This window comes from Suricata suricatta, chromosome 8 (assembly GCF_006229205.1).
Source record: "Suricata suricatta isolate VVHF042 chromosome 8, meerkat_22Aug2017_6uvM2_HiC, whole genome shotgun sequence".
NCBI classification, from domain to species: Eukaryota; Metazoa; Chordata; class Mammalia; order Carnivora; family Herpestidae; genus Suricata; species Suricata suricatta.
The window spans coordinates 9,007,462-9,031,602 of NC_043707.1; the positions used below are offsets into that span (position 1 = coordinate 9,007,462).

The 24,141-nt window shown below is 47.2% G+C and overlaps 1 protein-coding gene across 1 annotated transcript in view; it reads right to left on the minus strand.

The window, feature by feature from the left end:
* TXNDC11 (thioredoxin domain containing 11) overlaps nucleotides 1–24,141 on the minus strand; it is a 54,290-nt gene that overhangs the window by 20,910 nt on the left and 9,239 nt on the right. The window contains exons 4-5 of the mRNA XM_029949800.1: nucleotides 22,376–22,505; nucleotides 11,958–12,051 (exon numbers count right to left, since the gene is read on the minus strand). Of these exons, the coding sequence (XP_029805660.1) occupies nucleotides 11,958–12,051; nucleotides 22,376–22,505 (224 nt within the window). The remainder of the gene's footprint in view (nucleotides 1–11,957; nucleotides 12,052–22,375; nucleotides 22,506–24,141) is intronic.

The following is a 24,141-nucleotide window of genomic DNA, read 5'->3' on the forward strand; positions in this document are numbered from 1 at the left end:
CCTTTCACCCTCCAAGTGCCCCAAACTTGAGACACGGGAAGTACCAAGCACGGTGAGCGGGAGGGAGCCAACACTCTGACACGCCGCCGGCAGGATGGCGGGGATGGGCTGGGCTCGGAGAGCAAGCGCTGCACCTGTCACCGGGGCACGGGCACTCGGGCCCGGCCCCCCTGCCTCTCCACACACGTGCGCCCACAGCCACACGGAAGGACGGTCGCCGAGAAATACTCTGCAGACGTTAAAAACGGGGCAGAATCTACACAACCCGACCATTTTTAAAAGACACATGTGAGTGAAAAAGCAAGCTGAAGAAAGATAAAGGATACCTTTTTATTTAAAAGGGTGGCTCAGTCGGTTAAGGGTCCAATTCTTGGTTTGGCTCAGGCCATGATCTCATGGATTCGTGAGATGGAGCCCCGTGTTGGGGTGGGCGCTGCCAGCGCGGAGCCTGCTGGGCATTCCCTCTCTCCCCTCTCTGCCCCCTACCCAACTTGTGCTGTCTTTCTCTCAGAATAAAAAACACAACTCACGCCTTATAAAACACCATACATTTTTTTTTCCTATAGGCACATATGTTTAGAAAAGTATAAAGACTCCAAAAAGATAAGAAAAATAGTTGGGGGGAGGGGGGAGGGATCAAAGAAAGTGTGAGCTTTCTCTCCTTTCCCCCAAGGTGTACACAGAGTATTTGCATGCCTAAAAATTGACTAAAATATCTAGTATTAGTGGAGAGCTAGTGGATAAGATGATGCAGGAAAAGGTACCTTCTTTCCTATCCCCTTCCTGCTTTATTAGATGTGAAATAAAACATCAGTTTAACTTTAAATGTTACCAAGTTATATCCAAGCAGCCAAAATGTAAAAAGACTAAGGCAGTAAGCACACCATGCTTCCCGCTGAACCTCCTCTCAGACAAGGCGCAACCAGCAGGGAGGAGGCGGGAGGGGCAATCCCTAACGCCACGCTGGACAGTCTTGCCCACAAATCTGAGGAGTTTAAAATAGCCCAAAACCAGGGCACCTGGGTGGCTTAGGCAACTAAGCGTCTGACTTCCGCACAGGTCATGATCTCACGGTTTGTGAGTTTGAGCCCCGCACCAGGCTGTCTGCTATCAGTGGAGAGCCTGCCTCAGATTCTCTGTCCCCCTCTCTTGCCCCTCCCCCACTTGCGTGCATTCTCTCTAAAAAATAAACATTAAAAAACAATAATAATTAAAAAATAAAATGACACAAAAACCAAAGAAACACCAGAAGAATAAGTCAGAAACGACAGAAGTTGGCTGTGTATGGAAGGCAGGGGGGTCCGGGCGGGAAAGGAGAGGAAATGGGTTCTGCAGAACAGGGGTGAGGCAGCCTGGCCCTCCTCCGAGGCCCGTGTGTATCAGCCCCTCGGAACCAAAGCATGGTTCACACCCTTCACATACTCAGGAACTAAGTGGGGGCCGATGGGGAACACAAGCCCTAACAGATAAACCCAACTGCCACGCCACAGGGGAGAGGACAGGGGAGAGTCAAGAAGTGAGTCACTCGAACTGTCCCCTGACCGAGCACTGCAAACCTACAGACAAGAACTGGGCTGCTCAGGGCGGGCGGACCAAGGTCCACGTTAACAGAGGAGAGCTATGCTCTGGTGGGGATCAGAATCAGAAGGAACAATGGTCAGCTTACAACTTTTCGCACATACACGCACACACACGTACCAGAAACGGAGCTACAGACGTATACACGCGTGGGGGTATAAATACACACACGTCCTAGCTCTACCTGCTGAAGAGGCCGACAAGCCACGACACCTCACACCACAGGGCACACCCAGCACCCAGGTCTCAGACTCTGAAGGCCATTCTTGGGTCAAAGAAACCAGGCCTCCCTGGACAAGAGACTAATTCCGGAATTGAGGCAAGGAAAGTACGAAAGACACAAAGACGAAGGAGCTGTCACAGGTTGGAAGAGACAAAGGAGAACAAAGAATTAAATGTGATGTGGGATTCCAGATTGGATACCAGAACAGAAAAGAAACAGTGAAAACATGGGGAAAATGCAAATGAGGTCTGTGGCTCAGTTAATAACACCGAACTGGGACTCCCGGGGGGCTCAGTCAGCGAAGCACCCGACTTCGGCTCAGGTCATGATCTCAAGGTTTGTTGGTTCAAGCCTCACGTCGGGCTCCGTGCTGATTGCTCAGAGCCTGGAGCCTGCTTCAGATTCTCTGTCTCCCCCCACCTCTCTCTCTGCCCCTCCCCTGCTTCCTCACTCTGCTCTTGCTCTCTCTCAAAAATGAACATGCATTTAAAAACTTTTTTGAGTAAAAAATAGTCAAAACCCCACACCGATGTTACTCTTCATTTGGCCCAGGCACCTGGGTAACAAGTGGTGATATAATACGTGAACACTGGGGGAAGCAAGGTAAAGGTAGAAAAGTGAGGAACTCCCTGTCCTATTTCTGCAACTTTTCTACAAGTATAAAATTAGCTCAACATTTCCATTTTAAAAAGCGGCCTAACACGTCAGTTCAGACCCCAAATCTGTCAGAAGAAAGAGCAGGATGTGAGAGGGTGAACCGGTAGGAGACCCCCGCCCCCCAGGAGAAGGCTCCAGCGTGGGGGACGGCCACAGCTAAGAAGAGAAGAAGAGAAGGAAAGAGAAGGAGGCGGCCAGTGCGGAAATGCATCGGAAAGCCTGCCGACGTCAGCAACACGATCCTGGAGCCGAGGAAGGAAAAGTGACAGGCTGCCCCGGAAGGTGAAAAGGCCCATGGAAAACGCTGTTTCACTGCTCTGACAGGACAGCACAGTCTAACATGCCCAAACAGATGGCAATTTCAGAGCTTTAGTTTTCACACATAGAGAGACCTACAGAAATCACACGTCTATTTTAAGTCCCTGCATGTAGCGGAAACCTCGCTAGAAGCGGCACCTTAAATTTGCACTCTCCTGCGTACAAGGAGTACCTGAATTAGCAGAGGAAGTTTATAGGGTAAGAACGACACACAAAATATCGCTCCTCATCTCATACGCAGGACATGTTCTGTCAAGTAGGACCCCAAGGCTTTCTACAGTAGAGATCTCTGTCATTTATGAAAGCAATTTCAGGGGAGCCAGGGTGGCTCACTCAGTTAGCGCCTGACTTCGGCGCAGGTCATGATCTCACGGCTCATGGGATCGTGCCGCAAGTTGGGCTCTGTGCTGACGGCTCAGAACCGGCTTGGGATTCTCTCTATCCCCCTCTGTCTGCCTCTCCCCTGCTTGCTTGCACGCATTCTCTCTCTCTCTCAAAATAAACTTCAAAAATTCTGTAATTAAATAAATGAATTCGGAATAATGCCCTCTCTTCCTCCACCAAAAGGTCAAACAAAGACATGCGTGACCACATTCCATTAATTTTTAAAAGTTTGGAGTCTGCAGCTCCTGCAGCTGGTCATACAGGCGACCAGGCAGGTTGGGGTGACCGTGGCGTGAAGACTGGCCCGTCCGTCACTGGGCCCCCGGCCGTGGGTCCGCTCCCTGGGCTGCAGGGCAGCCCTGGCAACACAGCCCCCGGGGCCCCCGCCCTGCACCACGGTCTGCGTGCTCTCAATAATCTACGCCCTCACTGGGATTCGTTATTCATGCCTACGACCTTCCACACTCAGGCAGACCGCCCCCCATCTTCTGAGGCTCTGCGGGAAGCCCCGCCCCTGCATCCCGCACTACCGCCCCCAGCATGGCCGCCGCCGCCTTCCTGTGCCTTCCATCGTCCACCATCACTCTTACCTCGTGGCAGCCGCTAAGGACTCACTGAGGATGGAAGAATCTGGAATTCCCTCTGGCTTCTGCCTGCTCAGATCCATCTGGCTCACTTGTGATCTCTGGTTTACATCAAGATTTTTGTTCTTGGGCTTTTGCAGAACGTTTTACTCCCAGAGCACTTTAGTCTGCTTAAATCCATGTGCCTTAGAGTTCCATTTTTACTATTACAACTTCAGCTCGGTATCAGGGTGAAACGCGCGCGCGCACGGAGGCAAGAACCACCTCGTGGAGGCAAAAATGCTAAATTCTCAAACATTCCAGAAGGAGTAACAACAGTTTCTTTTGTTAGGAAAGAGGATAGATTTTTAATGGTTTTGAAATTAATAATGCATTTGCCTGAAGCAAAGTCCTACAACTCAGGCCTCCCGGTAACAGGACGCCAGGAGCACAAATCTGAAACATTCAACCCGGGGATGTGCTTGCAGGAGGCCCAGCAGCCCCAGAAAACCTCGCGTCACCCCGGGACACCCGGACCAGAGGCCTGGGTCCAGAGCGGCACAGCCCACCGGCAGCCACCCCCCACGTGTGACTCATGAGCACCTGAAATATGAGCACGTAAGGGACGAGATTTTTCTATTTGATCTGAATTTTAAAGCAATAATCAACTCTGTCACTGGACAGGTGTTGCGTGTATAGAAAGCAATTTGGGAATACAAATCTTTTTCTACTGTAATTTTTACATAACCTAAACATAGGTTAAGCATTCCCAATGAAAATCCAGCAGCTGAATTTAAGCATAAAAGCATAAAAGACTTGGTTCAAAAAATATATATATAATATCTCAATAGTGTTTATATTGACTGCCTGTTGAAATGGCAATAATTTGGATACACTGGCTTAAATAGAATGTAGTATTTCATATACATAAGTTATTTTTACCAGTTTCTTCTTAACTTAAAAACCTTCTTTTTAATGTTTTCATTCATTTTTTGAGAGACAGACAGAAACAGAGCATGAGCAGGGGAGGGGCAGAGAGAGAGAGGGAGACAGAGAGTCCAAAGCAGGCTCCAGGCTCCATGCCTGTCAGCACAAAGCTGACACAGGGCTCGAACCCATGAACCACAAGATCATGACCTGAGCCGAAGTCAGCCACCTAACTGATTGAGCCACCCAGGTGCCCCTCTTCTTAACTTTTAATGCAGCCACCAGAAAACTTAGAAATACCTATGTGGTTTATGTTATATTTCTATTGGACTATGCTAGAGTGATAATCACGTAAAAGCAAGATTCATATAAACTAAGGAAAAAAATCAGGCTGAGATAATAAATCTCATAGCCAGTAAGTCTTTTTTTTTTTTTTTTTTTTTTTTTTTTTTTAAGAGAGCGCGAGTGCAGGCATGTGGGGGAGAGGGAGAGGGTGACTACCTTAAACAGGCTCTATGCTCAGCACCGAGCCTGACACAGGGCTTGATCCCAATGACCCCAGATCATGACTGGAGCTGAAATCAAGAGTCAGGTGCCCACCTGAGCCACCCAGGCACCCTTAACCAGTAAGTCTTAATAATGGGCAATGATCTGGGAAGGAGACCTGAGGGTATTTCTCACATTCACCCCCCCAACACACACACACAAAAACACCTTCAACAGCAGAGAATTATTATTTTTAAACTCCTTAAGTTTGTTTATTTGTTTATGAGTAAGAGAGGGAGAGACAGGCAGAAAGAGCATCCCAAGCAGGCTCCACACTGCCAGTGCAGAGCCTGATGCGGGACTCGAACCCACGAACCGTGAGATCAAGACTTGAGTGGCACTCGAGTCAGACACTTAACCGATGGAGTCGCCCAGGTGCCCCAATTACTTTTATTTTTAAAGGTGGGTGTCCCTATATCTCCTTCAGGAAGGAAAAGGTGGGTGTCCACATCTTGTGACTCTAGGTATAAACTGCTGAGCTTCTGAAACGGACTCTCCGTCAGAAGCCCGGAGCTCACAGCACCCAGCGTGCTGAGGAAGGAAGGCACCCAAGAGGCCCTAAACAAACACGCAGAAGCACTGCAGCGGAGCAGTGCCGGCATCTTCGTGCCAAAACGAATACCACTGGATTAAGTCAAGGGGCTCTCGGTCAGCATGGCTAGGAGGTCACGGAGTCCCTGGGAAAACCTCTGTCCGGCTGTATTCTGGGAGGCAGTGACATTCCAGACGGCAAACCTGCCTCATGGTACCTTCCACCCTGGAAACGACCCTCGTCCACTCTACACTCTGCCATTGTTACTAACTTGTGCTCTCTCAGTCTTCCTCCCACCGTTGTAGACAAGGCAGAAAAAAGGGAAACGATAGGGTTATATAAAAGGAATCACCAGCCCCTCCCATTATTCGGCATTTACACAGCAATTCATAACTATTCAAAGGATGGCTTCCCCCATTTCTGAAAAAACATTCACCCAAATGAAAAAAAACCTTCAAAGAGATGTTACGGATCACAGAGATGTTTGTGTTCAATATATGACCTCTAGCTATAACTTGCATTTTGTCCCTAGAAATGTCACCTTGAGATGTGTGTATTTTCAAAAGTCAACAGAAGGCACGAAGCAATCACCTAGAAATGAAGCTGGCATTCAGCGCCCCAGGTCGCAGCACGCACACTCGGGAGCCACGATACCTAAGTGTGGAGCTCCTTCGCTGTGACTCGTGACTTCTCCGTGCCCGTGAACTAGGGAGGAGGGCTAGGCACCCGCGGCACGTGCCCTGACACCCGCTCCCCGCCGCCCTCATGTAACCAAAGCGCAACGTGACAACGAGCCGTTCCCACACTCCGCTTGTGCGAACTTCACCTAAACTTTCTGTTCTGACACATGCAGGGAAGGAAGGGCTTCCCAAGAGAAACGCACCCGTTACACATCCCTCCACCATCCCCAGGCCGGCTGCTCTTCCGGTCCAGCACAGGGGTCGCTCGACAACCCTTCTCGAATATAAAAACAGTTCTTGGCTCCAGGCCTACGGAACGTGCCAAAGTGCATTTTCAAGCTGAATGTCTCTTAGGGGCAACCACGGCCAAGCTCCCCGATCTCCAGTCGGAAGGAAGGACTGGTGAGCCATGGTCACACAGGGCACCTGCCACGAAAACGGCTCATCAGGAGACTCAGTTGGACCCACCAGAACTTCGTGCTGGGCGCCTGTGTGGCTCAGTCGGTTAAGCATCCAACTTCGGCTCAGGTCATGATCTCACAGTTCTTGGGTTCGAGCCCCTTGTCGGGCTCTGTGCTGACAGCTCAGAGCCTGGAGCTGGCTTCGGATTCTGTCTCCCTCCCTCTCTGCCTCTCTCTCTCTCTCTTTCAAAAATAAACAAACAAAAATAGAAGACTTTCCTTTAATAAATTCCTCTGTAGAAAAATTCATTACAACAGTTATTCCCCAAAGGCTGTTGCTTCGAAAACAAATGCCAAAAGGTTCCCTAGTTAACTAGGTTTAGAAATTCCTTTTGAAGAATTAGAAAGGACAGAAGGAAGTAGAAAGGACAACCTGAATTCTTGGTTTCGTGTATTCTCAGAGTAACATTTAAGTACCACGGGAATTCCAGTTCAGACGACAGTGAAAGTGAGAGGTGGAAAGAAAGCGTAAGAACAACACGTTAGGCAGGGGTCTCCACCGGGTCCTGCTGTGAGCGCTGCCAACACACTGGGCTCAGGGCCCCGACAGGCCAGGCGGGGGTGGGGAAGGGGCCCACGGTGACTTAACATCTCATTGTTCAATTCATCCACTTGAGCAATTTCAAGGTACAGTGCCCTGGATTAGAGCCATTCATTCAACCCTTCCGGGACAACATGGCCAGCAGGGCGCTGGAGCTGCAGGACTAAGGACAAAATCCTGGCCTCAGGGCCCTCGATCAAAACATTATCTGAACAAAGCAGCTGCTAGCCGGTGGTGGCCGCTCAGGCACAAGCTACAAGCACAGGAAGGCCTGTGTCCGTCAGTCAGTCCAGGTTCAGTCCAGGTACACAATACCAGTGTAGACACAATACTTCCTTTACTGTTTTCGGCCAGATGGCCTTCTCACTGAGCTGCTACAGACATGAGGCCTATTACTTCACTCACACAGTGCGGCCTTTACAACAAGCTCCACGCTTCTCCTCACCCTCTCCAACGTCCGGCAGACAAACTCCAACAAAGAAAAGTCCAGTGATTTGTTCAAGTCTAGAGATTCCGTCCACAGAGGACAAAGGCTAAGGTCCAGGCGGTGCCGGCGCCCAGGTCACTACCTCTCCCCTCGCCAACACTGCGTCCCTTCTGTCGGCCGATGAAAACCAGGATCGAAACCGGAGGCCGACCTTCTCTTTTCAAAAAGTCACTGCAGCACAGCACGCTGTAACAATGCTGTATCGGAACACAGCCTCACAGCAAATAAAGAAATGATCCTAAGGTGGGAAGGAAATCAGGTGAGCAACTTAAAAACAGCAACCCCTCGACCAAATTTTCTTCAGGCAGAGAAGAAAGCCTGCCTGCCAAGATCAAGTGTGAAAAGGTTCAAAGAGGCTTTGCGGTCCTGAAAGTCGGGAGAACTGTGAAGGGCCCGGTTTCCCTCCAAATCCTGAAACGCACACAGACTGCCGGTCCAGTTAGTCCGCCATCGGCACGCAGAGATGACTACACGCTAATGAGGAATACGAAAGACCTATTATAGAAAATACAGAGGTTTAAGTAAATGAATACCATGCTCTGATCGCAGAGAGGGAAGCTCATCATTATGAACACGTCCATCACCTCTAAGTCAGTTTGCACCTGCAATACAATTACAACCAAAACCCAGCCAGATGCACAGATGGATTGAAAAAAAGATTCTAGGGGCGCCTACATGGCTCAGTCAGTTAAGTGTCCAACTTTTGGTATTAGCTCAGGTCACGATCTCAGTTTTGGGAGTTCAGCCCCCGCGTCGGGCTCTGCGCTGCCAGCACGGAGCCTGCTCAGCAGTCTCTGTCTCCCGCTCTCTGCCCCTCCCCCACTTGTGCTGTCTGTCAGTCTCTAAACAAACAAGCAAACAAACAAATAAAAGAAGATTCCATAGGACACAAGAACCAGAGGAAATGAAGTCCAGACTTTACCAGGGAATAACTTACAAAGCAAGAAAGAAAATTGTATTTATTCTTGTATACAAAAAGAGGTATCCAGGCCAAGTGGAAACACAGAAATAGACCTACTTACATGGAAGAAAATATTTTGTGATAAAGCCAGGCATCGTCAGGATGAGGGGAAATGGAAGCATTATTTTGTAATGTGCTGATCAGCCAATAAAAAGAGGAGAAAAAAATACCGTGTCCTGCATGTTAAGCCAAAAGAAATCCAGGAAGCATGAAGAGCTAAACAATTTTTAAATGTGAAAAGAAAATGAACTAATAGTGATCTGATTTTTAGAAAAAAAATTAAAAAAAAAAAACAAGGAAAAAGAACACAGACTTAACTACATGAAAATACAGAACTGCTATATAAAAAACAAGAGAAGTAAAATGGCTAGCGGAAAAGACGGGCAGAAAGGTAACCCAGGGGCCCACACCGCCTAGCAGGCGGGCCTCCATAACCTGACGGATGGACACCAAGCCTGGGCTCAGCCGCTGAAGAAGGCCTGGATAACGGAGAGGAGTGGAGGCAGGGAAGATGACAAGAGAAAGCAGTCAGCGCTGGGTGCCCCGGTGGAAAGACCACCTCCCTTCCTTTCCCTGATGCTGACGTTGAACCATCGGACGTGAGACCAGTGGGTCTAAGAGAACGGCAACCGCGGAACCCAGCCTCCCCGCCCAACGCCTGCGCCCGCGTGGCCGGCAGCGTGCCCAGCCCGGTCCCCGCACCGCGGCCGGAGGCTTCACACAGGCACACTCTCAAAATTCTCGTACACGGCGGCCGGCCGGCTTTGAGACAGACGTCAGCCTCCTGGCTGCTTCTAAAACCATCACGGAAAGATGGAGGCGATGGAAAGACACGTGCGTGTCGGGAGCCCTCGTGGCACGGCCCCCGGGACCCCTGCTCTCCACTGCCACGGTCACAACGCCTCTCTGCTGAAGCTCTCTAGGGTCGAGTGTTAAGTGTGGCAGATCTGTCTGAGGCCTCGATTTGTCTACACAATCTAAACACAGCCCTGCCCTAAGATTTACATTCCAAACTATAACATTTAAAAAGAAAAAAAGCGTCCACACGTTTCTCTTACCGAATACCTACAATTAAAAATAAGTAAAATACCATCTGACTTCTGGGGATGAGAAAGAAAAGCAGAAAACAAATCAGATGCTCCAGGCAAGATTTATTTTAGGGCACATATTATGGAAAGTTATCATTCCAAATTTGTCTTTTTCTTCTAAAAATGGTCCGTTCACCTTAAGTGAGAGGTGAAAAATGATGACTTAGGATGAATCCCAGTTCTTGCAACGTTCATATGCTAGAGGACTTTACCAGACCCAACTAGCGTCACAAGTAAAGGTAATCTGGCTGGATTTATTCTGAGAAGAAATTTCAGGTAATCATGTGCCAATATTAGGGATTTGATCAAAAAGGTTCATTTTGTTTCTTCAAGTAGTTTTTACCCATTTATTACCGTCCTTTGCTTAGAAAATAAAAAGAAAAAACAAGGGGAAAGCTTACTATCTTTACTTGGAAAGGTTTTTCCAAAAAGAAGTAATATTTTGGAAACCTCTGAATGAGAGAGTAATTTAGGATGAATCATTAGCACATAATAGAAGCTAAGTGGATAACAGAACATCCTTCCATGATCTTGAAATACCCTCTTCAACTCGAGAACTTGAACGCTACCATAAAAATCTCGCTGAATGACTGCAGATTAGCCTTACGCGTACAATTCTCAGTTGAGATCTCTGAAGGGCTTTCATCTTCTAAGAACATTTTTGAGCATCTGCTTCTTAAGCTTTTTTATTTTGGCAGTACGTTGCTTTGTGAACTCAAACTTTTCCACTAAGTCTCCTCCGTCACCTGAACGTGTGCATGTGGGCAGCTCGGCGCCCTTCGCATGGACAGACACCTCTGTGACAGCCTGACCTCCTCTCGCAACACCGCCCCACGTGGAAAACAGGACTGCAGTGGGTTCTCTGCGCGAGAAGCCTTAAGACAGCGTATATCTTAAAAGGGCCAGTCACGACTGCTCGAAGTGTTAATACCATCCTATTCTAATCCCCCTCCACCCCACAATGTTGGGACAATCTAATACCCCAGTAGTAGAAGGACAGCTACATGTTTCTAGTCGACTTCCTAGGGGAAAGGTGACATAGCCATCAGTCTGGTCACTTACTTGGCAAAACGCAAGTGAACCCCTGCCATGTGCCAGATGCCGGAAAGGACCCTACACTGGAGACACGGGCCTACCCTCAGAAGTCTCACAATCTGAGGAGGAAGACAGACGTTAGACAAACCTCTTAACTTCATACGTACACACAAACCAGGTGAAGCACTATGGAAGACACCAAGCGGGTACCCAGCTGAGATGGGGGAAGTGTGGTATCTGAACAGCGGTCAGACGTGTGGGGAGCTGGGCTCGGGGCACTGGGGAGAACAGACTTCAATGTGAGGAAGAAGGGACAAGAGTGGAGGCAGGGCCTGGACCAGGATGGTAACGACGGAGACAGAGACAAGGGAGCAGATAAAGTGTATCCTACAGAGAACTGACGGGAGGGTGTGACTTTCACAGAGGAAGAACATGAAGCAACATGAAAAGATGTGCAGGACACAATGTTTCATTTTAAAGGTAGGGACCTCAAATAATACAGGATTCAGCCAAGTTAAAAAAAAAATAGATGGACAGATAGATCTGAGAATACTGAGACTATCAGTAGGCTTAGGCTGGAATGCTGTTAAGATTTTCATACTTGTAAAAACACTTCCTGAAGGAAACATATTCCTAAATTATGCTACATCCACCTGGCAATATAACCACTAAAAACTCTGACCAAAACTTATACCTACACACTCAAAAAAGATATTACGATATAGATTCCCAAGGACAAAATAGGTACTTGCAGACAAAGTATGATCAAGCCACATTTTTAAAAAGCTAACCTTCTAGGAGCCTATATTTGAAACAGCATGAGTATTTCATTTGCCAGTAAAACAGAAAATAGTATAATTATTTCATAAAAACACAGAGAAAAGGAATCAGAAAACTTTAAATAGATGACCATAAAGACAACATACACAAAAGAAGGTATCAATATACATGCATTTGCCAAAAGTACTAACATTACCTTTCTTTAATGAAAGTAACGCCGACGTGAAGAAGGTCAAGTAGCCTGGAGGCTGGGGGGAGCCGCTGAACTCGAAGTACCCGAGGACTCCAGGCTGCGGGAACAAGAGCAGAACTGGGGGCTGAGTTACGTCGGCCACAGCCTGACGAGAATACTTACAAACAAGACACGCCACCGTTATCTGGCAATTGCAATGTGTTGCGTTTTGTTTTTACAAAGCCTCGCGGCATGAAAAGTCGCGGGAGAGGACGGGGCTTCCCTCCACGTAGGCAGCAAGCAGGGAGAGGACGGAGGTGCAGTGGTGCCTAGCGGCTGCCAGAGCTGAAACCTCCTTCCCTCTCCCAATGGTCTCTCCACCCTCCCCAGTCAGCTCTCCTAGGCCCCTGGCTAGAGACCTCACCACCAAGGTCAAGCACTCACGCCTTTAGATTAGCTTCCCCAGGCATGCTGGATCAATGATTCCTCTGTAACCTCTCTCTGACTTCTTCCTCAATCACTTCCTCTCATTCACTCCAAACATGCCTTCACATTTACCGGAAATCAGGCTAAATGTGGCCACTTGTGTTCAAGGTCATCCTTCCAGGGGCTCTTTCCTGCCCCCACACAATGGCCATCCTCCTCGATCATCAGGTCAGTCTGTAGAGAGCTCATCTTTGACTCTCTTGCTCTGCCACTCCTAAAACTTTACTTCCACCTGCTCATTCCATTTCTCTTCTGCTTTAGCACAGAACACTCCTGCATTCTGCCAAACCAATTAATTGTCCAGACATACTCTGCCTTCCAGGTCAGGACCGTTTCCTTTTCTGAAGGCTCTATGGCACAAATTCTGTCTGGCGTTGTTCTGTGATAATAGTACCTGTCCTTAAGGGCAAAACCGGGACCGTGCCGGGCCTGGAGGCAGAAGACCTAAGCTCCAGTATGACAATGGATGGTCTTGGGCGGACCTTTCAAAGGCACGCCTGGGCTTTCTCCTCTTGCAAACCGGGACAATGCATCACAGATCAGTGAGAAGAATGAGCTGGAAAAAGCACCAGGCAAGTGTAAAGACTGCTTTCTAGCCCGAAAGCACACTCGGCTGATTTGATCCCTGGGACAAAATCAGATCCCAAAGCTCATGAAGAAATGTAATCTCTTGGTAACATTTTACACCAGTACACTGTCTAAAAGAGGAAATTTCTGATCTGCAGTGGAACATACGCTCTTTCAAACCTAAATCACTTACTTATTCTCTCAACAAATCAACTGGTTTTTAGAAACCGAGACAGAATGTTTAACACCTAAAAAAAAATCATAAAAATAATTTATTTTTCAAACAGCTGAAGAAATCAAAAAGTAAAGTTACTGAAAACAGGATTTTCTTTTGCTTATCTCCTTCAAAATGTGTTTAACAAACCAACCCAGAACTGGCTTCACGGAGAATTTTAGTGTTTGGTTCCTAAGGTTTATGAAGGCAATAAGCCTTTCTACCGCACACAAAGCAAGACAAAATCTTTAGAAATTCTAGTCACTGAGTTAAAACTGAGCAAAAAAGATAACAAAAATGGAAACTGATGGAAAACAGATCCATTTAAGTTTCTTTAGATTCTGACCAATCTTCCAAACCAAAATCAAATGGAATAAATTCATTCTACATATTAATAAAAGTTTCGTGGCTAAAAATTATATAAGCTTAAGTTCAGCCCTCTTCCCACTCGTGTGAGCAGAAGTGGACATCTGGCCTGTGCGCGCGCATCCATCTACGTCCATGACACCACAACACACGTGTTCGTGCACACACGCACACAGGTGCACACGGCAATGGAAGCAGGAAAATTTGAATTCGGAGTCTTCAAGGGACCCCCAAGTTAAACCTTTAAAACCGAGCAATGCCTGGCAGGCAAACGTTTATCGCTGTCCACCGTGTCGCTGCTGTTTCCTGAGGAGCGACGTAGTGCGGATGAAGGAGACGCTCTTCGGGAGAGCCGGGGCTGAAATTTTCAAGCAGTCTGACCAAAGAAATTCCATGGACAATACAAAGCAAACAACCCCATAAGAAAAATTATTTTCACTTTTCATTGCCAAAGACACAAAACTCCTAAGATTCAACCACTACAGCAGGCGGTAAAAGGCCGCAGGAACTGTCAACCAATAGCCACTTCAAACACAAGAAAGGGACAAAGAAGATTTCAAGTGTTAATTTTCAAACACTGACAGGACCATTCATGTTCTGTATTAAATTTGGAAAAGTGGCATGTTTGAGAATGTAAGTGGAAATATTTCAAAATAGAAAAAAAGAAATAAAGTGAGGTGAGAATTATCTGTTTATTTCTACTACAAATTATCACTTAAACATTACTAGACTTGCTCTGGGTGTGCGTGAAGTAAAACACATATCCTGACCACGTCCCTAGAGTTTCAGTGTCTCCCCAGCAGCTGCCTCTGAGCTAGGATTAGGTTCCACCATGGTTCTTTCTGAAATGTGGAAAAGGGGGAGTCTGACCTGTTCACATACTAGGACCTTGCCAGATCCAGGTCCCTGGTTTCTCAGCCGCAAATAAACGGGGGCCAGAGCAGAGAGCCCTGTTCCGCCCTCACCTGCGGGAGGCCCTCGGGCACGGAAGCCAGACACCGGTACCCAGGCCGTCCCTTCTCACTGGATGCTGACCCATGTGTGAAGGTCTGCCAACCCCGGGGTCCCCGTGACTCTGCCGCTCCCGGGATGCTTTACCAGCCACCTCGAGAGCAGTCAGAGGAACGCAAGCGCCAGTGTTCCTCTCCCTGCCCGTGTGCGCCTCATACAGGGTTAAGCAGGACCCAAGGCAGCAGCAAGACACCCCCGGGGCCCCGGCTCCTACCAACCTCCCCTCTGCTCTGGCTTCACCAGTCCTTCCTGCCTCAGCACCTCCGACTTCCTGCTCCCTCCCACTGGCGCACTTTCACCAAGTTTCCTCAGGGCTGGGCCACACGCAGGCTGCACTGCCAGGTTTCTGCTCAAACCTCCTGTCCTCAGAGAGGTCTTCTCTGGCTTCTAGAAAGTTCTGCCCTGAGTCCCCACCCTCCTGTCTATCCTCTCTCTTCTTTATCTGTCTTTGGGGCACTTATCTGAAGCGACCTAGTGGATTAGTTTCCAGAGCTGCCACCAGATCTCCACCCATGTGACGGCTTCAGTCAACAGGGATTCATTCTCAAGTTCCGTGGGCTGGCGGTCCAAAATCACGGGGATAACAGGACCGGGCCCTGCCTGGAGCCTCTGGGCAAGACCCTTCCCTGTCTCCCTCCTAGCTTCCAGGGGCTCCAGACAGACCTCAGCGGCACCCCTCTCATGCCCGCCTGTGTCTTCGCGCAGCCTTCTTGCCTGGGTCTCTGCGTCCTCCCCTCTTCTCACAAGGACACCAATTCGTGGGGTTAGGATCCACTTCAAGTCCAAAATAAGAATTCATCTCATGATCCTTAACTAATGATGCCAGTCAAGTCCCCATTTCCAAGTAAGACTGCATTCTGACGTTCCGGGGAGACGGGAGTGTGGGGAGGACACTACTCAGCTCCATGAACCTGACTGTGTCCCGTCTGCTGTTTACCTCCATGTCCACCCCCATGAAACAGAGGGTCTCTCTCGTTCGTCACTGCACACCTTGCTCAGGCAGGCCCTGGCACGGAGCAGGCACTAAATAAACACCTGTGAACGAGTGAAAGCATGGAGATAAACAGATAAAGGAGACAAAGCTCCTCCATTAAATTGACAACTTAGCAAAGAATAAAACATGACTGAGTACCAGATTATAACTTGACCCAGTTTGCGTGTTTTTAATACCATTCCATGGGGTGCAGTATATTCAGCACCTGCTAGAATGCGGTTGGAAACAGGCTATGGAGAGGAGGCCAGCAAATCCTGCTCAGCATCAGAATTCTCTGCGAAGTGAACCCGTTTGCAGTGCGGCACACATTTCAGCAGGTGGTGATCACCCCCTAGTGGCCGTGAGAAGAAATACCTCAGTGTGTTTCTACTCTGTGGCAACTGAACTATTTCCGTACTCATGTCAACTCACACCTAGAAACGTTGAAAGCCGCTTCATCCTCAGTGCTATCAAACTATGAATCGACAGGGGCAGTATCTATTAATGTGCTCAACATTCAGAGTTGACTTTTACTAGTAAACAAGAGGAAAACAGCAGGTGCCAAGCATTCTACTCCATTTCCCTCCAAAATGCCTAGGTCTTCTCTATCACCTGGCAGGCTTCCTAACACCTGCTCCCCCACCAAAATATTCCCAAAATTTTCCCCATCCCACTTAAACTTGAAACAATGGTGGTGTGCCAAAACTGCTAACAATAAATGAAAGGATGTATGCTAAATCACTGATGTTAAATGGACAAATTACAGAAACTCATTAAAAAAAATCAGAAACTATTTTGGCTGCAAATACAAGATAGAGTTCGAAATAATATTGTTAGCATTTGGTGAGTAGACCATACGGCACAAGTTAGAGGATTCTGTCAAAGAAAGCATTATGGATATAGAAGCCAGTGATACCAAAATCAAATGATGTCTAAAAAAAATACAAAAATTAGAACAGCCCTAGATCTAGTCACTTTGCAAGTGACATATTACCATTACTGAGTCCTAGTCCCTGTCCACTCCGCTCCACAGCCACTGAAATGACCCTGCCATGTTGGTCCATGCTGTCCACAAGTGCTAACCAGATGTTCCTGTGTGTACCTCAAACAGCAGGAAGAACCCTCCAGGAGGAGGGAATCTGCAGTTAGTTGGACTGAATGCAGAGTAGAATTTCTCAGCATGGTTTGCCAATGAGACTTCCAGCTCTTCACCCCCAACGGCCAAGTTTACTTCAACTTTTAGCTACATCCATTGTGTATAAGGCAGGTATGATTTCCTTTATTTCATTTTTTTAATGTTTTTATTATTTCTATTTTTGGGGGGTTTTTTTTGAGACAGAGCAACAGCACGGGCAGGGGAGGGCCAGGGGTTGAGGGGGAGAGACAGAATCCGAAGACAGGCTCCAGGCTCTGAGCTAGCTCTGTCAGCACAGAGCCCGATGCGGGGCTTGAACCCACGAACCATGAGATCATGATCTAAGCCAAGGTCAGACACCTAACCGACTGAGCCACCCAGGCGCCACAATTTTACTTTATTTTTTTAAGTAATCTCTATACTGGGCATGGGGTTCAAACTCACGATCCCACGACTGAGACTTGCATGCTCCACCAACTGAGCCAGGCAGGTACCCCAAGGTAGTTTTAGCGCATATCTAGGAAGAAAATTCTAGACCCTACCCTGCCTCAATATTGTGATTATCATAGAACACTCTCAATTCTACAGAATAAATGCAAATGACCCAATTAATAACAGAAAAAGGTAAAACTCTGCTGCTTTACCCACAGCTCAATAGTCATGGCCCCATCCTTAATCAGCATTCTTAAAAAACATTCCTAGGGGCGCGTGGGTGGCTCAGACTTCGGCTCAGGTCAGATCTCACATTCGTGGGTTCAAGCCCCGTGTCAGGATCTGTGCTGACAGCTAGCTCAGGGCCTTCTGGTTCTGTGTCTCCTTCTCTCTCTGTCCCTCCCCCTCTCATGCTCTGTCTCTCTCTGAATCAAAAATAAGTAAAACATTAAAAAAAATTTTTTTTTAATTCCTAAAAATGAAGGGAAGGAAGCTGAAGTCAAATGAAGAGGCCAACACCTTCAAAATTTTTCTATCCTGAAGGAGAAAGGCTCAAAAATGACATAAAATAGTTAAACATCTGAAGTTTTAACCTCTAGATACATAGTGAAGTTTCAACTCTGAGACCTTGAACACTTCTTCGTATACAAGGGAGGCTTTGGGGAGCAAGAAGCTCTGAGCCACAGTCCCGTCTCCACTCAGGGTTAAATCACACCCTTTCCATAGCCCATCTTCTCCACTATTCAGAAGGATCCCGTCATTTCTCTCTCACGTGGCTCTTAGGAGGATCAGAAGTATGGGCACGTGAACACTGGAGGGCACGTATCAGTGCGAGCTTACACACTCTTGTTTGCTAATAATGAGCTAAGTATTCTGGAATTTACAGAATATTTTTAATATTCACCCTTTAATGTCTTTCCGTGATGGTCAGTAAGTTAAAGGCCAAATTATTTTCCTAAACATTGCAACTGGGCTCAGTCATACTCTACCAAAGAAAACTAGGATCAATGACAAGCAAACGGACTTGGGACAGGTGTGAGGTATTGGAGCAACACACGCATATACACAAATGGTCAGGAATCAGACAATATCATAAAAGTTTACATTCCAAGTTGTTAATTTCAGAATGCCATCATTTCCCAAGTGCTAAATACTAATGGCACAATTTTATGATGGCCCAAACTACTCCCAAATATCTGGGTTAGAGACAAACTTATAATTAACCAATATGGTTTTTCTAGTGAGGGGACATTACCAAATATATTCCTACAAGATGTCACAAATACACCTAGGGACATAAGCAAAAAGCACTACCATTCTCACAAACCCAGAATTGTCACAGAAACATTAAATAATGATGTCGCCTAATTGTGGTATTCTCAAATTTGAACACACTTGATACTGAAACTCCTATTTATAAAAAATATAAATTAGGAGATAAGGGTCTTGTTCAAAATAAGTATCTTTCATACTAAGATTTCTTTAAATTAGCAGGATCCCTCACATATTTGGGAAGCATGCTTTTGGGGAGGGGGAGTAACAATCTGAAAGGTCACGCATCAGGGACAGCTGTATTGGTGACAATACGAGTCATTCCTGGGGCGCCTGGGTGGCTCAGTCGGTTGAGCATCTGACTCTTGATTTCGGGTCAGATCATGATCCCAGGATCATGGGAGTGAGCCCCGTGTCAGGCTCTGCACTGAGAGCGGAGCCTGCTCCAACATCCTCTCTCTCTCCCCCTCAGCCCATCTCCCCTGCCTGTGTGCTGTCCAAAATTTACAAAAACAAAAAACAAAAAAAAAAAACCCATATACATATATATATATATCCATCTGGATAAAGATATACATATGTATATATGTATGCATATACACACACACATATATATATTCCTGTCTCTAATCTCCCACAAATAACACTCCAGAATTCTAGGCAAGTGCTACTTTCATATTCTCTCTGCCATCTCACCAGCAGATAAGCTTGCAACAATCAGATGGTGGCATTCTCTGTGCTACATGAAAAAAGATGCGTTTTTACTAATACCTGTGAGACATCTAAGGCCTTATTTGGGAAAACAGTAATTCAGCACACAGGTTCTCAACTGCGGCGGTCTGTCCCCCTCACAGGACATATGGCAATGCCTGGCTATTTCTGGTTGTCACAGCTAAGGGGGGAAGGGAGTGCTGCTGGCATCTAGTAGGTGGAGGCCAAGAACGCTGCTCAACATTCTGGAAATCAGGGGACAGCCCCCACGCCCAAACACAGAATCACGGGACTCCAAGGGCCAATCACGCTGCGGTGGAGAAAGCCTAACTGAGAAGAACATCCGGAAGCGTGCTGTGCTCTGGAGAGGGGCCTCCCAACCCCTTCACCTTTCCTCTCCCTACTCAACTTGCAAAGCCCCGACAGTGGCTTCATCTCTGGATCTAGAAGTTTCCCGTGGTGCTAGCTCATAAAGACTGTGTGTGAAGCCGAGACCCCGTCTACACGGTGTCGGTATGTTTCACAAGATGAATGGTTTCACAAGCCCCAAGCTGGGCCTGAATCGCGGATTCTTCCACCATTAATCAAGTATTGTCTCTTGCCAGCCAGACGATTTCATCTCAGTGAGAAGCAGCCCAGTGAAAGATGATACCGAGCTGATAAAAGTAAAGGCCATCTACCGCTTCGGGAGGAAGCATCTTAAAGGCCGACAGAAACCCCCCAGGGCCCGTACCCGCAGCACCCTCGTGGTCCTGTTTCCAAGGCAGCCTTGGCACTGCGGCGCAGCATTCTAACTAGGTGGGCGCCGAAGCACAACCTCGAGTAAGGCCGCCAGCACCTCAGTGCACCTGACGTGGACTCAGGGTCAAACTCAGAGCATCATCTCTGAGAGCACTGCCGAAAAGCAGATTGGGAGAACGCAGAGGCTAAAGGTAAGGAGTCAGCCTTCTGCTCACTCAGCAAGAGGGACTCTCTCTCTCCTGCAGGTCCGACCGCAGAGACTCTACAGAGGTAATAACACAAGATGGGAAAGCGCTCTGACACAGACGTTCAAAGGCTTGGTCTCAAAGTACTCCCCCAACCAATAACCGATGACCCTTCTCCTGCCTGCCTCTTTCCAGCCTCTAAACCTCACCCACCAAGACAGAAGGGATTATCTGATCCGATTTCCTTATTTCACAGATGAGAAATCTAGGTAGATGAAAAATCTGTGTAAAACTCAGAAATTAGAGACTTGCAACTGTCAGGGCTGAAACGCAGCCTCCAGAACGCTAGCGAGTCCTCCTGATCATGTGATCCCTGCTAAGAGCTGGCCGAGAACTCTCTGGATCCCAATCTCCAACAGGGTGACTGAAGATAATTAGAGTCCTCTCTAGGTGCTCTTATCACAAGGCTAAATGATCTCGACTTTCTCCATGAGCGCGTGCATGCGTGTGTGTGTGTGTGCGCGTGCATGTGTGTGTGTGCGCGCACGCGTGCATGTGTGTGTGTGCGCGCGCGTATGTGTGTGTGCGCGTGCATATGTGTGTGTGCGCGCATGCATATGTGTGTGTGCGTGTGTATGCGCGCGTGCGTGTGTGTGTGCGCGCACGCGCATGCGCACCCTCACTCTGCTGCCATCTTGCCTTACTTTTTAGGAGAGACTGAGTGAAAATGTAAAGACAAACAACCGAGGCTTCAACCAAAACTAGGCAGCATCCTATAAAAGTCCCTACAGAGCTTGCCTGAAGGAAAACCTCTTTGCCCCTGCAAACGGAAGATTTCTTTTGCAAGCAGGGAGTTCCAGCAAGTACTATGCATGTGAGGGGTTCTCTCGGTGCTGAGAATCCAGGACTTTTCCATGATGTCATTTCTACTGATAAGTTGCCATTAACGGGGACTATATCCCATTAGGCATTTTCATGTCTTACATAACCCTGGTTTAGAGATGAGACACAGAGGCTTAAAGAAGCTAAGTAGCCCACAGGCCACACAGCTAACAAGCGACGGAGCTCGGTGTCTAAGTCCTGATGTGTCACCATCTTGCTGTCCTGCCTCCGTGCCGCTGTCATATACTGCAAATCTACGTGAAAACCCGCTTACCGCAAAATGACTGCACCTAAGAAGGAAATGCCCTGCTCCAGGCCCCCCTTGCCGGGAAGGTGAGGGACCTGCCCTAAGTCACAGACCCAGTTAGTGCGGCCAAAGGACCAGGCCCAGGTGCCCTGCCTCCTGGTGTGGTTCCCCCCCACCAGCGTGCCCGGGCAGAACGAGAGACACGCCCCTCAAGGGCACAGCAATCTATATAGTATCCACGTCAGACCAAGGACACGTTCACACTAATTCACATCTGAGAACTTACAAGCCGAATAACTAGATATTAACACTGCTGTCCCGGGAATCTACCCACAGTTAACACATAAAGAACGTTGCTAACGTGACTGAAAAAGCTGTAAATAATGTCCCAGTGAAAGATATTCACGTCCAGTCTACAGAAAACCTCCCTAAAGCAAAAGGTAAAGCGAACCCGGTCACAATCACTAAATCCCTCAGTGAGGTCAGGGTCATAGGGTTTCTGTCGCAGGTACTTATGGTCCCGAGTTTGTTGCATCTAAGTACCATTTTGACCTGCCGTACCCAAATGTGATTTACACTTGCTCCAGTGAATTCTGTTGTTGAACTATTCTTATCATCTACTGAGATTATTTTAAGCTGTGTGCTGGCCTGTCAAATAATACGCTGTCCTGAACACGCACGGACGATCCTACGAAAATAACTGATCGGGGATGAGGCTGCCAATGGAAAGCAGACGAAAAGCCACATGAGGAAACTTCCTGTTAGCAAGGCCTTGAAATAGTCATGCGCTGTACAAAAACAGAAAGGCACACATCCCTAGTTTTTTTTAAAGCTAAACTACAAATGATATGAAAAACCAAGGAGTTCACAGGAACATGCCATGAAGCAACAAATAAAATGCTTAGACATTTGCAGGTGCATGTAAATTCTAAGTCAATTCTTATACGCTCTAAGTTAATGAGAAGACAAGCTGAAAATCTGCTGGAAATTCCCAAACGAAAAATTCACAAGGTTTTACAAGTGTGCTTTTCTCTTAAAACTCACTTGGCCAAACCATCCCTACAATCAAGGATCTCGAAAAGCATTTAATTGGAGCTTATCTCTAATGCGATCTTTTCGTTGCTGCTAATCAGGAGGTCTAAAACAACCCTTCTAATATAAACAATCCAACACCACCCGGGGAAGCCTTGGGGACGGGGGGAGACATGAAAGATCAGTACCTCGTAGTCTGAGAGGAAATCTAGTAACTCTGACTGAGATGGAATGTAGAGAAGTGGTCTCATCACCCGGCGGACAAACTTCTCAATGTAAACAGCACTCAGGGGGCCTTTGTATTCGATTGGTCCAAAACTAGTACCAAAAAAATAAAAAAATAAAAAACAAATAAAAATAATACACCATGCATTAAACCTGTTATGTAGAACTGAAATCATCAACACCAGCACGAAAAGGTCTCGCTCTAGGACCCTGACCGCTAACGGGTAAGTAGCCTTCTGCGTCCCAGCCAGGGAATGGGGGGCCAACTCAGCGTTTTGTGCAAAGGAGGTGCAATCCGCCACTACTCTTCTATGAGCTTAGTTCAACTGCGACCGAGTCTCAAAACAAAAAACATTCATTCTAGCCTCTGGAGGAAAAAAATTCCCAAAACAGTTATTTCTTTAAAAAACAAAACCAAACAGGCAATCCCAGAAACTGACCAAAACTGCTAAAGGATTCCAGGATCTTAACTACATAATTCAATGAGGAGAATTTACTTTTTATACATCACTCTCCTATTTTATTTTATTTTTTCTACTATTTATCTATTTTTGAGAAAGAGACAGAGAAAGAGACAGCATGAGTGGGGGAGAGACAGAGAGCGAGAGGGAGACACAGAATCCGAAGCAGGCTCCAGGCTCTGAGCCCTCAGCACAGAGCCCAACTCAGGACTTGAACCCACGAGCCAAAGTCGGAGGCTTAACCGACTGAACCACCCAAGCACCCAATACGATCACTCTTAAATGAAAAAGAAGCTACGCAGTTGGCCCTTGACCTACTAAAATGTACTTATTAATATTCCCACAGGCACTTACACAAGAGACCACTAAATAACCTTAAACCTATTTAAAGCCTTATTGCAACAAAAAAAGATTACGTGAAGGGACAAAGTCAGGGACCTGCAAAAATCATCTTTCCCTTTCCAGCTGTGCTGAGGGGCGCACAGGAATATGATTTAGCATTGCTAAGCAGTAATACCAACGTCCACGTATCCTTCTAAGCTAATCAGAATCCTCACACGGCTTTCTTCGATCTTACACAATACAGACATTGCTCAAGAACAACGAAGGCGATGTGGTGGGGCCATGGAGGTGAAATTCCGTGACTTGGTAACTATCCTTCTGTCTAAAAAGAAATGGACATTTTGCTTGCTATTAATTGCAACAATAAACAGAGTAAAGAATTACATAAACGCTGTGAGATCCCAAGAGTAAATGGTTACATAAATGAACCCACACATACAATGTGATGCAATAAACACAATTCTTCAGTGTGCACTGCAAACCATGAGGCCAAACAAAATTAGCATGAAAAAAGTAAAAACAAAAAACCCAGCATGCTACATGCACAGCTAGGAGCCAGAGTTAACAATTCTATCCATTCAAGACTTGTCACTAACTTAAGTTCAAAAATTACCACCAGCACAACCCCATCAGCTACCAACAATTTTTAATTTCAAGGAAGAAATCAAAAAATCATCTGATAATGTATGCTCTTCAGCAAAAAGGAGCCCAAACTCTGGAAGCCTCGTCTCCTCGGGCGAATGGGCTCCTGCAGTGGTGTTCTAAGGACCCCCAGGACTTGTGAACCCGGAGGAGACCTCAGGGTGCATGGTGCAGCGCACACGTGACCAGCGCACCGTGACCACTGGGCAAGCTGGTCTGGGACTGCGGAGCCTTGTGGGGAGTGTTTGAAGACACTACTCTCGGCTTCAGAGCCTTTGATAAAC